Raw genomic sequence first — 16,409 nt, 5'->3', positions numbered from 1 at the left:
CCGACCCCGAAGTTTATCTTATTTTAAAATACTGCATTTCTCCTTTTGGAATTAGTCAAACATTTTTCCCTATGAAATTTTAAACCAGATGTTTCACTGTAAAAAATTCAAATATTTTATAACTTGCTCTCACCTATGTAAGGAGCCACATCAAGATCATAGAGGAGGTGAATCAAATGATTTACATGGTTACCAACAAGAATTTTTTTCAATTCCACCCAAATCCTCTCTCCTGATATTCCAGCCAAGCCTTTTGCATTTTCTGCAATTGCTTCCAAAGTCTCAGGATCGTGGTCACCAGGTTTGTCTACAATTCTCCCATAAAACCTACAAAACAAAATTCTCAGAGCATGTTACCTCTATGTTGGCATATCACTAGAAAAATCTTGTTTTTCATTTAACTGGTACTATTCCATACATCTAATATGAGACAACACAGATTTAGGTTTAAGAGGGACCTTAGACATCATCTGGTCAAATCCTTACCTTCCTTTTGTTCCCAAATGACAAAACCTGAGCTCCAATAAAATATAAATAACCTTTTTTTTAATAAGTAACTTTCTTCAATTAACAAGAACTAGAAACCTCTATTCACTTGCATTTCCAAATCAGTGACTCAGACATTTAGAATGGCCATCAAATGTACTTCCTGGAACTGGTACCTATACTGGATGAATAACGCAGAACATTCTTGGGAAGACTGGAATGCCATCAACAGAACAGTGTACAAAGCTTGCCTCTCTGTGCCCATCAATACTTTTAATGAAGAGTTTCAAACAGGACTCATCTAGCTGCAGACAACGGAGTATATTTCTAGCAATCTCAGAATTGGAAGCCTTAAAATACACCTGTACTAACACATCTTTAAAATTCAGTTCATTAATAATGTAGATTAAATGACAGTAAATACGGATGTCAGTCTGTGTTCTATTATTTGCAAAGAGAGACTTTTGCAAATACTCAAATTTAAAGGAAGAGCGTTTACTGACAAAATATGTAGGCTCCGTTACAGAATATTCTAAATATGATCCCAACCAGTGAAAAATATTATTAGACATAAACTAGCCAGTTAGAATCGTTTTTAAAAAGGGTTACAGCTTGGAGTTTAAAAATCAGTGCTATGCACAAAACCATCCAAATTTATTTCATGCTTTTAGCAAGTTCATCTAAGGGTTTCTCATGACCACCTAAAACTGTAAACCATATATGAAGGCAAAGACACTCACTCCTCCGTATTCAAAGCACCAGGAAGTGGTTGGCCTGTGGTAAACACTCAATTTTATGATCAGTGCAGGAAATAAAAAGAAAAATGGACATTTAAAAAATGACTTAAAGCTGAATTCTATAAAAGACCATCACAGAATGGAGTAAATATCTATGTTTTGGGAACAATCTCACAGTTAAGTCACATTTTACTAGTAAGTCTATTGGAAGCAGACATTTGGGATGTCACCATGTTGTACTCTGACCTGCACATTTCACATGATTGGAATTGTGCTCTGGGATATTAAAATCTGTACTATTATTTTTTAAAAATTCTTACCGGAAATACCGTAAAATTCGAAGATAATCTTCTTGTATTCTCTGTTTAGCATGTCCAACAAACCTAACTTTCTTATTTTTTAAATCTTCATAACCATTGAAGTAGTCAAATAAGGTACCATCAAAACCTATTCATTAAAAAAAAGGGAAAAGATCACTGTTAGCAAATAAGAACTGGAAAACAAAATTCGCTTTTAAAAACTATTACAACAGTAAAAGCTAAGTGAAGAGTTACAAAGTTAAAATACAGACATGAACAGCATTCATGCATACCTACTATCAGATGGAAGATCGAATGGAATAAAAGGCTGTATTTACAACAGTAACTAAAAAGATAACGCCCAAGGGCGCCTGGATGGCTCAGTCCTTAAGCGTCTGCCTTCGGCTCAGGTCGTGATCCCAGGGTCCTGGAATCAAGCCCTGCATCGGGCTCCCTGCTCCGCGGGAAGCCTGCTTCTCCCTCTCCCTCTCCCACTCCCACTCCCCCTGCTTGTGTTCCCTCTCTCGCTGTGTCTCTCTCTGTCAAATAAATAAATAAAATCTTTAAAAAAATAAAAAGATAAAAAGATAATGCCCAGAAATGAACAATAAATATGTCTAAAGTATGAACTGGGGTGGAGATAAGACACCAGACAAGCTGATTTTCAAGTTAATATGGGAAAATAAACAAGAATAGCCAGGGTAATCTGGGAAAAAAAATAAGTAGCAAAAAGAATCTGGAAAACTAAAACAATAAACCATAGGATAAAAAATTTATGATCCTGGGAGAAGACCTTTCAAAATACACAGTTAGGGTGCCTGGGTGGCTCAGTTAGTTAAGCGTCTGCCTTTGGCTGAGGTCATAATCTTGGAGTCCCAGGATCGAGTCCCACATCGGGCTCCCTAGTCAGTGGGGAGTCTGTTTCTCCCTCTGCCCTTCACCCTGCTTGTGCTCTCTCTTGCTCACTCTCTCTCTCTCAAAAAAAAATCTTAAAAAAAAAATACAGTTAATCCTTAAACACAGGTTTGAACTCTATACATCCACTTACAGGTGGATTTTTTTTCCTGAAGATTTTTTTTTTTTAATTTATTGGAGAGAGAGAGCAAGAGAGAGCACAATGGGGAGGGGGGTGGGAGAGGGGGTCCGAGGGAGAAGCAGGCTCCCTGCATGAGCAGGGAGCCCAATTCAGGGCTTGATCCCAGGACCCTGGGATCGTGATCTGAGATGAAGGCAGACGCTTAACCTACTGAGCCACCCAGGAGCCCCTATCTTTTTTTTTTTTTTTTTTTTTTTTTACAAGACTATAGGTGTTTTCTCTTACGATTTCCTTAACATTTTCTTTTCTCTATATTGCTTTATTGTAAGAAGGCAGTATATAATACATTGAACATAAAAAGTTTGTGTTAATTGTTTGTTATCAGTAAAGCTTCCTACCAATAGTAGACTATTACTAATTAAGTATGGGGGGGTGGAGTCAAAAATTAATATGCAGATTTTAGACTGCATGGGGGTTTACTTAACAAAACTAAACACACAAACACACACACACCACCAGAACCTTAAATAATTCAACCACCTAAAAATCAAATATGCCTACATGACAAGAACCACCATAACGAAAAGCGTAAGATAACTGACATACTGAGAAAAAGACATGTAGGTCAGTATAGAGCCAAATACCTAACTTCCAGAATACACAAAAAGCTCTTGTAAATAAACAAAAATACCATGTATAAATAGAAGAATTAGCTAAAAATATACTAAGGAAACATAAAAAACCTTTAAAAATGAAGAATTTTTGGAGAACCTGGGTGGCTCAGTTGGTTAAGCTCAGATCATGATCTTGGGGTTGTGAAATTGAGCCCCACATGGGCCTCTGCACTTAGCTGGGAGTCTACTTAAGATTCTGCTTAAGATTCACTCCCTCTCCACACCATTCAACCGTCCAAATGGGGAGGTCGGTGATCCTGAGAGATACTTCACTTGTGCTCTCCCAGAAGAGAAGCACTGCCACTACTTCTGAAAAACTACTTCTCAATTTAGTTCTGTCTGAACTTTAATGCTTCTTGATATCCCGAATGTAAAAATAATAGTAAGCTCAGGCTTAACACTTCCCAAACTGTTTGGATTTATATGGCATTTCGATATGTATAGCAAATTCAAAAGGCTCCAAATTCAAAGAAATAACAGAATATGGGGGAAAAAAGGAAATAGGCAAAAATATGATTACAAAGTAGCAAGTGCATATGGTATATCTGTCTCTTAATGACAAGATTGGACTCTCCCTGGTGAGCACGGAAGTACTACCAAAATTTGGAGGGAAGAAAAAGAAAAAAAAAAAAAACCACACAGGATAAGACAAGAGTGAAGTTTGAGAAGCAAAGTAACCAGAAATGCCAGAACTCGGAATGCTTCATCCAGTAAGGCTTGAAAAAAGCCTGGATGGAAAAATGGGTTGAAAGTAAAAATTAGTGAGAATATCCCATCAGTGTGCACTTCATCTTTTGCTCTGAATAGCACTTTCAACATATGGTGCATAAAAGTAAGAAATAAAGTTGAGCTGTAAGAATAATGTGTAGTGGTTAAGAAAGTGACCTCTGGAGCCAGGATGCTTAAGTTGGAATCCTAATTCTGCAATCTACCAGCTGACTTTAAGCAAATTATTGTGGGTTAAACAGCAGTACCTGCATCATAGGGATGCTGGGAAGATTAAATTTCTGTGATGTGCACAGTGCCTGGCATATTATAAGGGCTCAGCAAATGTTAGAAAACAGTAGTACCAATAAGAATAGCTTTTATTTCTATAAAACAGTATACTGAAAAGGAATATTAGTTTCTCTCTTTTAGTTAGGTATGCTTAGGAGAAGCCAGTTACAAATTTTATAATTGCACTAGTTGGAGCAGTTTACCCTAAGTCAGAATGAGCTAAGAAGAAACAAACACCTGGAGTTTGATCACATAATGGAGAGAAAACATATCCCAAACTGGGCTCCCTCTTGTCGTAAATCACCTAGGCTTTGGAAATCCAAGCTTCAATCATGGTAGTCTGTGACTTGAGCTAAGCTCTTAACATCTCAGTCTATTTCCTCACCAAATGGATTTAATACTTAAGTTTTTGTGACAGTTCAAAGCGATAAAGTATATCAAGTAACCGAGAACCTAGTAAGTGCTCTAGAAACACATCATTAACGCAGTTAGCAAGAGAGTCCCATCTTGGCATACAACCCCCTTCTCCATCCCATGAAGCAAATCCTATTACAGGTTTTCCTGTAATATCTCCAAGTTCACTTTAGGCCGCATCACCTTTACAAAAGACCTACATTAATACCTGTTTTTGTTAACCAAAAGAAATCTGGAAGAGGATTTTCATGTTGATGAAACAGTAATTGCTTCCACACCTTATACCATTTCAACTTGAAAAAAGTTACACAGGATACTTTTGGGTAGCAAGGAACCTGTCCTTCATCCTTTCACTATTACTGCTGCCACAACTAGGTTATGAAGAGTGGTTGCTTCAGCTCTATTTTCTAATCCAGTCTTAAACACAAAGGGCTTGACTACAATTTATAGGACAAAAAATAACGCTTCAATAAAGCACTAACTTAATTCACCTATTATGAGTCTCATTGGTTTCATTAACAAAAAAATCAAGTTGAGATGATAAATAGGTTCTCTCTTGCATGCCAACTCTGATTACAGGTGAGTCCTAAAATGTAATGCTATGAAAGAATCGGACCTTGTGTCTGGGCACGGCCACAGAAAAGGTGCTGAGGTCATTCACAAGTGTGTGCCATGGGCACCAGAAAAGAGGAAAGAAAGGCTAGTGTGGGCATGCACAAAAGACAGTGCAATGGAGAATGATTTGGGGGATGTATGTGGGTGCATTTTTCTTACCTGAAATGTTAACCATTTTTAGATGCAATTAATAAGTGAGCACGGAATGTGTACATGTGCCAAGCACTGTTCTAAAGACGTATAATTATTAACTCCGTTAATCCTCACGACAGCCTTGCAAAGGAAGCAGATATTAGCATCCTCATTTTACAGCCAGTGAGTCAGAGTCAGAATTTGAATCCAGGACTTTTGGCTCCAGAGTCATCTTTTAACCCATACACTACACTCTCAGATGAAACTAAACCTCTCGGGTTGGAGAACATTTCCAGGATGCAGATTCACTCGAAAAGGCAGCTTTCAGGGGTTAAGCATCCAACTCTTGGTTTCAGCTCAAGTCATGATCTCGGGGTCGTGGGATCACATCCCACATTGGGCTCCTTGCTCAGAACAGGGTTGGCTTGGGAGTCTCTCTCCTTTTCCCTCTGCCCCTCTCCCCGCTCTCTCTCAAATAAATAAATCTTTAAAAAAAAGGGGGGGGCAGCTTTCAGAAAGACTGGATTAAAACATTATGTCCAGATATTACCTAAAAACATAGAATTTATAGTGAGATCTCTGCGTTCAGCATCTTTCTGCCAATCAGTTGTGAATTCTACCTCAGCATGTCTTCCATCAGTGACAACATCAATCCGCAGTGTAGTAATTTCAAAATTTTCTTCATGAAGCTGTAATGAAATGTTTTTTAATTAGTTTTTAGTATCACTGGATGAATTGAAAAAAATAAGAGTCCTGACAAGTATATCTTCTTTCTTTTCAAAGTCACCTAGTACACATCTATCTTGAAACAGAAAGACACAATATTCAAGATAGATCCAAAGAATTTTTTTTAAAAATAAATCCATCTTAATTAAAAAGGATGAGTCTGACGTTAAAAAAAAAAAATGACAACTCTAACAAATGCTGTGGCAGAGAACAGAAGAGGCCCTCAAAACAGTGTATTCCAGTTCTTCATTTCAAATTAGGCTACTCTGAAATATTTTTTAATAGCTCCAGTTTGCCTCTTAAGAGCTGAATATCAATTTATAACATATATACCATTAGCAAAGGACTGATAGAGGAAGAACTACAAACCATTAATTCCTTCTGCAACTGGTAACCATCAATGAAGCTGAAATAAAGTACTATATATATATATATATACATATGTATCGTGGGAAGAGAGATGAGCTCCAGCTGGGAAAAAGCGGAGTAGCTTCAGGATAGATGACATGTGAGCTGAGCCTTGAAAACTAAGTAGGATCTGTACGTGCACACGTGGAAAGAGCATTTCAATGAAGAGAAAAGATAACCAAAGGCACAGGTGAGAGAAAGAGGGATATATGCACAAGAAAGTATTGCTGACAAATAGCATGTTAGCATTTAGGGTAGACGGCAAAGGGTTTTACATGCCACTGAGAAATTTGGAATCTCTTCATTAAGAACTGAAGGCTACTAATGATCACTGTAAGTCTGTTCTAGAATTCCTCTCAATCTCATTTCTTCTCTAGAAACAAGTTAGATCTCACTAGAAGGTTCTAGAACTCAAGAATTTGAAGTACAAGTTTTCTGTAAAGGTAAGCGGTAAGAAAAGGGTTTGAAATATGGAAGACTGAAAATCACTGTAGGAAACAGACCCCTGGAATGTCTCCCTGGCAAAGAACCAGAGATTAACTCACTAGAAAGGCTGACCTATAAATAGTCACAATTTGGGACACCAGATACAGAGGATGGTGGGAGTGAAGCACCACAATGAAAACAAGATTAAGTGAAAAAAATCAACACGACCCTCATTCTCTTTCCCCACTTGGTTTTCCAAATGCTAATAACCAGGCTTGTTCTAACCTGAATGACACTAAAGGATTCTTCTGATTTTCCCTAATGAAAAGGCCTACCGATACTGACATTGGTGATCCTACAACTAACTAGCTGACATTTCCTACACAAACTACAGTAAAGTTCGCAAGTCACCTTACGAACACCAGAGGATCACCCAAACTTAAGAACCAGACCACCTTTAAGGAAAGCCAACAGCAAAGACAGAAAAAGAGGAAAGAGAGTGTCAAAACAACTATAACCGATATCCTAAAGAAAGAAAGATACTGCATCTGAAACAAGAAGAGAAAGTTTTCAAAAGAAATATTCTGAGAAACACCTCAAAAATTTTTTAAATGGCAAAGGTTGCAAATATAACAGGAAAACTGGATGATCAAGTTAAGGCAATCTCACGGAAAGTAAAATAAAGATATGAGAATATAAAATAGGAGAGGGGCGCGTGGGTGGCTCAGTCAGTTAAGTGACTGACTTCGGCTCAGGTCATGATCTCAGGGTCCTGGGATCGAGCCCTGCGTAAGGCTCAGCGTGCAGCAGGGCGTCTGCTTCTTCCTCTCCCTCTGCCCCTCCCCCTGCTTGTGCTCACTCACTCTCTCTCTCAAATGAATAAAAAAAACTTAAATATAAAATAGGAGACAAAAGATAAAACTAGCAGATCAGAGTCCCCATGGCCCAACATCCAACATCACAGCAGATTCCAAAGGTGAAGACCTTGAACAAAGGGGATGGAATTATGAGAGGAATACAAGAGGGCCCACTAAGTATCCCTACACAGTGAATGAAAAGACACATCCAAACCAAAGCACAGCGTCTTGAAATTAAAAACACTACGTAAAAAGCTCAGAAAGCCTTCCTAAGGAGGGGTGGGGGGCTGGGATCCGGAGATGAAGTGGCTCAAAACACAGGAACTGAAACTTGATGGGTTTCATCTACTAAGAGGAAGGTCACAGAGTACAGGAACGAAATAATGGCACACAGAAAGCTAGAGAAAAGAAAAATGCTGTTAAGTGCAGGGAAAACCAAAATCACCCCAGAAAGAGATGCAGGCACAATACACTTCATAATCCAGCTGCAACCAATACAGTCAGAAATGAAAACACTGAACATGAATTCAACCAAACGTGATGGTCCAGGCATAGTGTGAAGATGAGGGAGGGAGAGCTGCATGCACTGTAGGCAAGAAGCTGCCACTCTCCCGTGCAGCAAGTCAGCACACAACATCTCACAACTGGGAAATCTGAAACAAAGACAAACTCTGCAGCACAGAAATGACTTTTTTTAGAAATGTGGGGCTAACAGGTAAGTACCATAAAAACTAGTTGAAAGTGGCTGTAGCAAAGGAGGATGCAGGGTGTAAAAGGGAGAGAGAGACAGACATATTTTATTAGTTTTTCGTCACTTGCTTTTTAAAACTAGAAAAAACATATTAAATTTCTAAAAATTACAAAAAAGACAATGTAATTGCTGTCAAACCTTTCACTTACCCTGGCAGTAATTGTTCCATGCTTTTCTCCTTTGTTGTTTATCATACGAATACCCGCAGCCTGAAACATGTCCTTCATTTGAGCAGGGGTAGCAGTGGTAGCAAAATCCACATCTTGAGGCTTTACTCCATTTAATAAATCCCTCACTGCTCCTCCTGCTATTCTTAATTCATGATTTTCTTTGACAAATAATTCTGAGAGGAGAAAGAATATATTTTACTTCAGTTTATTTAAGAATTATAGAAGTACAAGGTTTTTCCAATCTATTAGGGACAGCAGAAATTATTTAACTAGACTTTTCACATAAAAATTAGAACAAGGCCCACAGAAATGAAGTGACTTACCTAGAGTAGAATGCCTCTCACAACTCTGAGAGCAGGGAATTTGCAGATTTTTTTCTTGGCAGATTCGGAAGATAATTCAGAATTATCTTCCGAATTATCTTCCACAATCCCCCAAGGTCACCGATATACATTTGAATTATAACCAAAAAGTGAAGAATTCTGCTTTTTCTCCCAAGTTTATGTGCATACTTCAGAAACGTCAGGTGTTCTTAGACCTATTTCTCTTTGTGTACTGATGCTGAGGCTATAACGTTCATGCATGAAACTATGAAACTGTCAAACAACATTAGTCTATCACCCCAGGTATGATAACGTTACAGCTAAGAATCCCTCAAGAAATAATCTGCATACAATGTTTATTTCTGCTCCTCTCTGTGCTCTAGAAAAGCCATAGGAAGGCTCAAACTACTGTGAGGGCCTCAATACAGGAGACCCAGAGTGGACTCCTCTAGGTACAAGATAAGACAAAGTCCATTGTTAATTACTCATGACCAAAGGACATCATATGGCACCTAGGGAGAATGACATCCAGAAACTGGCCTTATACAACCCCCTGAGCCTTGGTATTTCCAAAAGGTGGCCTGGCACCCATAACTGGGCCCTGGTATTCTCCTGTTGAACCCAAACAATGTCAGAGAACATCCACATCAGACAAGTCCACTCGGTGACCATGATGGATCGGTTAAAACAAGACAACTAGTAATCCTGTCTGAACACAGAAGACATGAATACTATCAAAGACACCACCTTATGACAATTAATAATATGTGTGACTTCTTATTTATCCACCGGTTAACAGAGCAGAGAGCTGTGTTCTCACCTTCTAGGTAAGAATTAAGACACCCATCGCAGATTTATCCTTGCTTCCTGATACCACCTAACCCACAGGAAAACTGTACTTCTTATACCTGCCCCAAAATATGATACAAGCACAAACCCTACAAGAAGTCCTTTCTAAAAACCTTTGGCTGAGATACTCCAAGGTTCTCCATGGTCAGTGTTCTCCTAACAACTCACCTGGTCTCTGGCTGGAGGGCACTGACCTGAGCACTGAGCTAAATACATCAGAGTTCTGACATCCCTAATCACAAGCCAGTATGTTAACCTCCATCCCTACCCTAAATCTGTGCTTGCTCATCCTCTTCCTCTACCTATTCTTCCTAAACCTTCAGCCCAACTCTCTGGAGACAACCTACAATGATCTGCTACAAAGTAACAAATGCTCCCTCCATTTACCTTCTGGCCTAAATTTCTGGCTGTCCCAGACCATCCTAAGTCCTTTCCAAGAGTATGTGTTGTTCATCTTCCTTTCACTCCACATTTCTTTTTTTTTTTTTATTTTTATTTTTTTAAAGATTTTATTTATTTTTTGGGAGAGAGAGAATGAGAGAGAGCACATGAGAGGGGGTAGGGTCAGAGGGAGAAGCAGGATCCCCGCCGAGCAGGGAGCCCGATGCGGGACTCGATCCAGGGACTCCAGGATCATGACCTGAGCCGAAGGCAGTCGCTTAACCAACTGAGCCACCCAGGCGCCCTCACTCCACATTTCTAATCAAGTCCTACTGACTATATGTCCCTATTAAGGGTTCCTTCATATAGGGTTCATGGTCTCTTAAAATAAAATATAAAAACCATGTATGGTAGTCAAAAAAACCAAAAACAAAACAAAAAACCATATATGTTAGTCCAGTTTTCATGAGATTTATAGAGGTCCATGACCCAAAAAGTTAAGGACTGCCAAACTATTTCTGGACTCTATCCTCATTTCTCCCTAGTTCAGGGCCTCTTCATCTCCTTCCTGAACAAGAGTGCTACATCAGCCCCCTTAAATCCAGCTTCCACCGTCTAGACAGAGGGTTCTAAATCACTCGCTTGATTAGGCTATGCCACTGTTCCTCTGACTACTCCCAGCACAATATCCACATTTCTGCGGTACATTATACAAGGGCCTCCTGACCCAGTTCTGTCTCCTCTCTCACTAATCTCTGCATCGCGCTTTACACTCAAACTCTCCCTGTAGTTTCTCTCTGTAACTTTGCTTGCAAAGATCACTTCACCCAAACACCTTCCCAGCTTACTCACCTCGCTAAGCAGCTGGCCATGAAATGTCTTGGTGCACAACCCACACCAGAAAGACATTTTGCATGTCAGTCACTCATACCTAAACCGAACTTTCAGGATGTCATACCACACGATCTCATCTATTCTACCCTCTTTTCCTCTGTTTTTCTAATGCTGGTCATGACCACTAAATTGACTTTAAGGTCGACTAGTGGGTTACTACCCACAATGAGGAAAACACTGATCTAGCACATCCTTATTCATCTTTTGTGATTCAGTTTAGGAAGCCTCTCCTGCTGGTGGAGTTAAATCAATTTCCTCTAAGCTATGAGAGGAGCCTATTTTTTATGCATACTAATTATATTAAAATTACCTGTTCATTCTCAGGGTAGAATACTTATCCTACTTATCTTTACACCAATGTGGCTCACAATGGAACCTAATTGTGATATCCCTGCTTCAAAAAAAATTAAAAAAAAAAAAAAACAGAGTGACCTCATTGGAAATGTATTTTTTAAAGGTTTTCTTCCTTCAATACAGTGAGAAACTATTTTGAAATGCAAAAAATGAGTAAGTTTTACTTTCACTTGAACCTACTTTAACAGGATGAAGAAGGTCAAGACTGAATACAAGATCACCTGTTTTAAGATTCCCATGCTAGCTCGACCAAAATTTTAAGTTCAAAGTCACCTAATCAATTAACCGCATTACACAAAGAGATACAGAGTTGAAAGTAATCTATTCATCATCTTGATTAGCCATATGGAAATAGATAACTATTTCCCAAAAACTCACAATTCTAACATAATACCACTGAGAAAGGCGTATTAAGGCAAAAAATGTGCCCATGTGGAACAGTCACAAAAACTGTAAGAAATGCAATGACTTTATGCTGACCTAAAAGAATAGGGATTATCAAGCTTAGACACTCCTTTTCCTCAATTACTGGTATCTTCAATCTTACAGAAATCCACATTTCAATGAATTTTGTAAACTACATACTCAGAAAAAAAATACCTAATGCAGCTAAATTTAATTGTAAATTTAAGCCTGAGACTCAAGAAATGCATAATTTCATCATTCCAAAGCTATTAATCTGCTTCAACTGCCACAGCTGATAGTAAGCTATTTTTAATTATTATTGTTAGCAATCCAAAGGACCATGATATTATATGTCAGAAAATTTTTACGATTGTCTATTTTTTTATTTTAATTTTCAATCTAATTTTCATTAACTTCTTCCCTCTACAATTTTGAATTTTAAGTTTTGGAGGAAGGGGGTACAGAAAGTGCAACTAAAATGGGAAGACCATTTTATGTCATGACTATTCCTACCAAAAAATAAACGAACTGTTCTTCAGTTTTTCCAGGATCTCCCAAACTTGAAGAGTGATCAGGTGTTCCTACTGTCCCAAAAGTTACAATGATGGCCTTATGACAGCACATACCAAAGCACTTAAAAGCTAACCACTGAGTGCTAATGCCCAGTATTTGACCACAGCCAAGCAGCCAAAGAAGTCCTGGCTTGTCCACTAACCACGTTAACTTAGGAAAAAAATCAATGTTTGGAACTTCAGTCTCATGTATAGGATGGAGAAAAAAATCTCATATGCCCCTAGCATGCCTCTACAATGTTGCCCTCAAGCAAAAGGAAAAATAAATTACATGAAATAAACTGACAAATTATAAAATCCTATACAGTGTACAGATAATCCACTACCCTAGCTTCCCTAAGTCTTGCATACTGGAAACTAATTTCACATGTGGCAAAGCACCTATTAGGATTTGAGAACTGGTATAGTATTCAACTGCACAGTATCACCATCCAACAGCCATCATTTGTGTGTATGTGTTTGTGCATTGTTTTCATGCAGAATATCTTATTTTACCAGAACACGCAAGTCTTTAGAAAGTAGCAAAAACCAAATAAAACCAATTATTTGATTTTCTAACTGATGAGCTTTGCACTAAAAGATTCCATTCTTGCCACTTCCACTCTAACCTAAAAAAGTCAACTTTAGAATATGTCCGTGCTGGGGCACCTGGGTGGCTTGGACAGCTAGGCATCTGCCTTCAGCTCAGGTCATGATCCCAGGTTCCTGGGATCGAGCCCCACATCGGGCTCCCTGCTCAGGGAGCTTCTCCCTCTCCCTCTGCTTCCCCTGCTTGTACACTGTCAAAAATAAATAAAATCTTTAAAAAAAAAAAGAATATGTCCGTGCTACCATTTGCCAGGCTTTGGAGGACAAGACCCTGGCGGTAAATAGATCTGTATCTTCCCACCGTACTAAGTTTCTAAATCCATAGGATTTCACCTCTCAAGATGGAGACAATTCAACTCTTGAGGTAAGGGTTAGTAAGCCAAATGAAATTGTTAAAATAAAAGATGTTCAAGAACCTATAGCAATCAATATCCAGAGCCTTGTTTCCAAAAGAAAAATGCAGAAGGACCTGAAACAGGCCACCAAGGGTTAATTACCTACATCCAAGCATTTGGCACCTTTCTTCCAAGAGGCCTCTTGCAACTGAAGGTGGGAAGATTAGGAGCTGGGAAAGGCATATAAAGAAAGAACAAGCTTGAATTCAACTCAGATTTGGAGCTTCTAAACTTGTGCTGTTCAAACAGTAGGCACATATGGTTACTGAACTGAGCACTTAAAATGTGGTGAGTCTGAATTAAGACGGTCGGGATGTGCTAACCACCAGATTTCAAGGACTTGCAAGGAAAGATGTGAAATACCTCATTAATAATTTTACATAAATTTTATATTAAAATGATGGTATCTTAAATGTAGTTGATGAAATGCTATACTAAAATAATTACTAAAATTAATTTCACCCATTTCTTTTTATCTTTAATGTGGCTACTAGAAAAGTATACATTGGACATGTGACTGATATGTCTATTGGACTGGAGTTTCTACACTTTTTCACTGTAATTACAACTCAGAGTGAAGTATCAGCTTTAGACCCTCCACTTCAAGATCACATGAAGAATCTATATGAATCAACAAGTTCTGGACCACTGACCTCTGACATGTATCTAAAAAATCATCTAAATTCAAGAATAGAAAAGTAGCTCTGGGAATAAACGAATACAAGGAAAGTCATTTCAACGCTCCTCCACCTTTTGTGCACAGAATTAATGGAGTTCTTACAAAAATTTATGGATGCCCATGCTCCCCAGAGATTCCAGTTCAGTAGGTCAGGGTGGTACCCCAGGATTTGTGTATTTTAAAAGCTCCCCAGGTGAACCTAATGGACAGCCAGGGTTGCATGCCACTGTATAGGTCATGTTTCTACAAACACATACCTTTGTGTATTTCTTAAGGGCCACTAAAATACCAGAGGCTTTGGAATGCAGCTGTGTGGCTGCTTCAGTAACAGCATAGCTGATTCTGAGGACCAATGTAAGGAATGGTAAGACTGTGACAAGCAACATGAAGCTGCTGTAATCAGGGACTTAGCTTAAGTCATTTCCTGTGCCCCTTCCAGGTAAGTTTTGTATGTGCACAAATGGAAGGAACTCCTATTTCCTTCTGCCTTCAGTTCACTCAGAAAGCACTTATGACTAAGGAGGAAATAAAGCTTGATGGTTACAAGCTGGGTACTGAAAGCAGACTACCCAAGTTCAAAATGCAGCTCTCTAGTTATTATAAAAATGTTGGCACATTCCTCAGCCTCCTTCCTCATCCACAAAACAAGAAAAAATGTATCTACTCATTAAGTTAGTAGGCCCAATTCTGTAACCTATCTATAAAGTAATTAGCATAACATACAGAAAAGCCATGTTTTTTAATTGAAGTCACTGCCTGAATCTTTTATGTTTGGCTATAGTTTGGGATTACCCATAGTAAACCTTTCTTTTGTTAGCTCAACAGCAAAAAAAAAAAAAAAAAAAAAACACCTGAGTGTTGACTAAAAAACATTAAGCCTCCATTTCTCCATTTACACGGCCTTCCAAAGCAAGAAAGCATCCTAATCTCTCACCTGTCAGACTCTTCAATCCTGCTGTGAACAGTGACTGGAATTCTGGAGACTGCAACTTCATTGTAAATAGATACTGCTTGAAAAGGCACAGCCTACTCCAACTACCGCTCAGTAATGGCCTGCGCCAGGGATTCAGGCACCTCAGCATCTGGGGGCAAGGTCACCAACCACACATCTACAAGACAAACATGCATGTACAGTAATGAAATTTACAAGTGAAGGAAAATAAAGGGATATACTGCAATTTTATTTAACATCTGAGAGACACTCAATCTCCTGTTCAGATGATAAAACTGAAACCAGTGACGATTTGAGGGACAGTCACCCATGACTAGATCTATGCTTGTGGCTATGCAGTTTTGTACTCCTGAAGCACTTACTGCTATAGTCGCGTTATCACCTTTTACTATTACAGTGCTCGCTGGAGAGGTGGGTTTCAGTTAAAGCTTGAGGGGAGCAGGCTGCCAAGAACAGTGGTTGCAGAAAAGGAAACTCAAAACACAAGAAGACCTGGCCTCCTCCAAAACACGGCACAGTCACACGTTTAACACTGTACTTCCCCACCTGCACCTAAGATATATGACCCAGGGACATTTCCTAGGCATTGAAAAACATTTTCCCAAGATTTGTCTTAGCTGCCCGCTTTTTTCCTCATTCACCATTCCTTTCCGTCCTGCCGGCTCCTGAGTCCCACCCACACCGATTTCCACGTGAACTGTGTCTCCGTGAGGGACTGACAGGATTTCAAGTGGCCCCGACGGAAACCACAAGGGAGTCATTCCTTTCCGTGGGAAGCAGGTTTCAAAAAGCGGCGTTTCCCACCAGGGGGCGAGACGAGTTCTCCTCACCCAGACCACGTGGGGAAGAAAAAGTGTCCTTCCAACTCCGCCTAAAATCAGAAAAACCCGCTGAGGACCCTGGCCTTGAAGAGGCGTGTCCCGCCCCTCATTCCAGGTGCCAGACCGAAAAAGCTTAGTGAGACCCTCGGTGGGCCGGCCCCAAAGAACGGAAAGTGCCCGGGGAAGCCCGATGATTCAGCCTGCAGTTACTGGAACGTGGCAGGGACGCGGCCCCACGACCTGCACGTCGAGCTCTGTTCCGCAGTGGAGAGAATGCCTCTCACCGCCACATGCTCGCACCCTCCCCAGGAGGCTCCATCGCCCCACTGCCCTCCCTGCGGCGCGCACCCGCACGCCCTCCCTCCCTGCGGCGCGCACCCGCACGCCTCCCCCGTGCACCCGCTCACCGGCCCCACCGCCGCCGTCGTCGTCGCCACCCCGCGCACTTCCGGACGGCGGACGCCGTGAC

General features: G+C 39.9%; 1 protein-coding gene across 5 annotated transcripts in view; it reads right to left on the bottom strand.

Annotated features, from left to right (window-relative positions):
* Window positions 1–16,409, bottom strand: part of TRNT1 (tRNA nucleotidyl transferase 1) — a 22,167-nt gene extending 5,758 nt beyond the window's left edge. The window contains exons 1-7 of one of the 5 annotated variants that reach the window (XM_081821075.1): window positions 16,348–16,378; window positions 15,950–15,990; window positions 15,102–15,276; window positions 8,707–8,900; window positions 5,940–6,078; window positions 1,544–1,670; window positions 134–327 (exon numbers count right to left, since the gene is read on the bottom strand). In XM_081821075.1, the coding sequence (XP_081677201.1) occupies window positions 134–327; window positions 1,544–1,670; window positions 5,940–6,078; window positions 8,707–8,900; window positions 15,102–15,249 (802 nt within the window). In that variant the 5' untranslated portion in view covers window positions 15,250–15,276; window positions 15,950–15,990; window positions 16,348–16,378. Of the gene's footprint in view, window positions 1–133; window positions 328–1,543; window positions 1,671–5,939; window positions 6,079–8,706; window positions 8,901–15,101; window positions 15,277–15,760; window positions 15,781–15,949; window positions 16,217–16,339 lie in introns of those variants that run through there. The other 4 variants (XM_081821069.1, XM_081821080.1, XM_081821062.1 and 1 more) reach the window with 4 other exon arrangements.

Source organism: Leptonychotes weddellii, chromosome 1 (genome assembly GCF_054177405.1).
Source record: "Leptonychotes weddellii isolate Sample4059 chromosome 1, ASM5417740v2, whole genome shotgun sequence".
Taxonomy (NCBI): domain Eukaryota; kingdom Metazoa; phylum Chordata; class Mammalia; order Carnivora; family Phocidae; genus Leptonychotes; species Leptonychotes weddellii.
The sequence above is the reverse complement of the archived record's forward strand: the minus strand, read 5'-3'. Positions and strand labels throughout refer to the sequence as shown.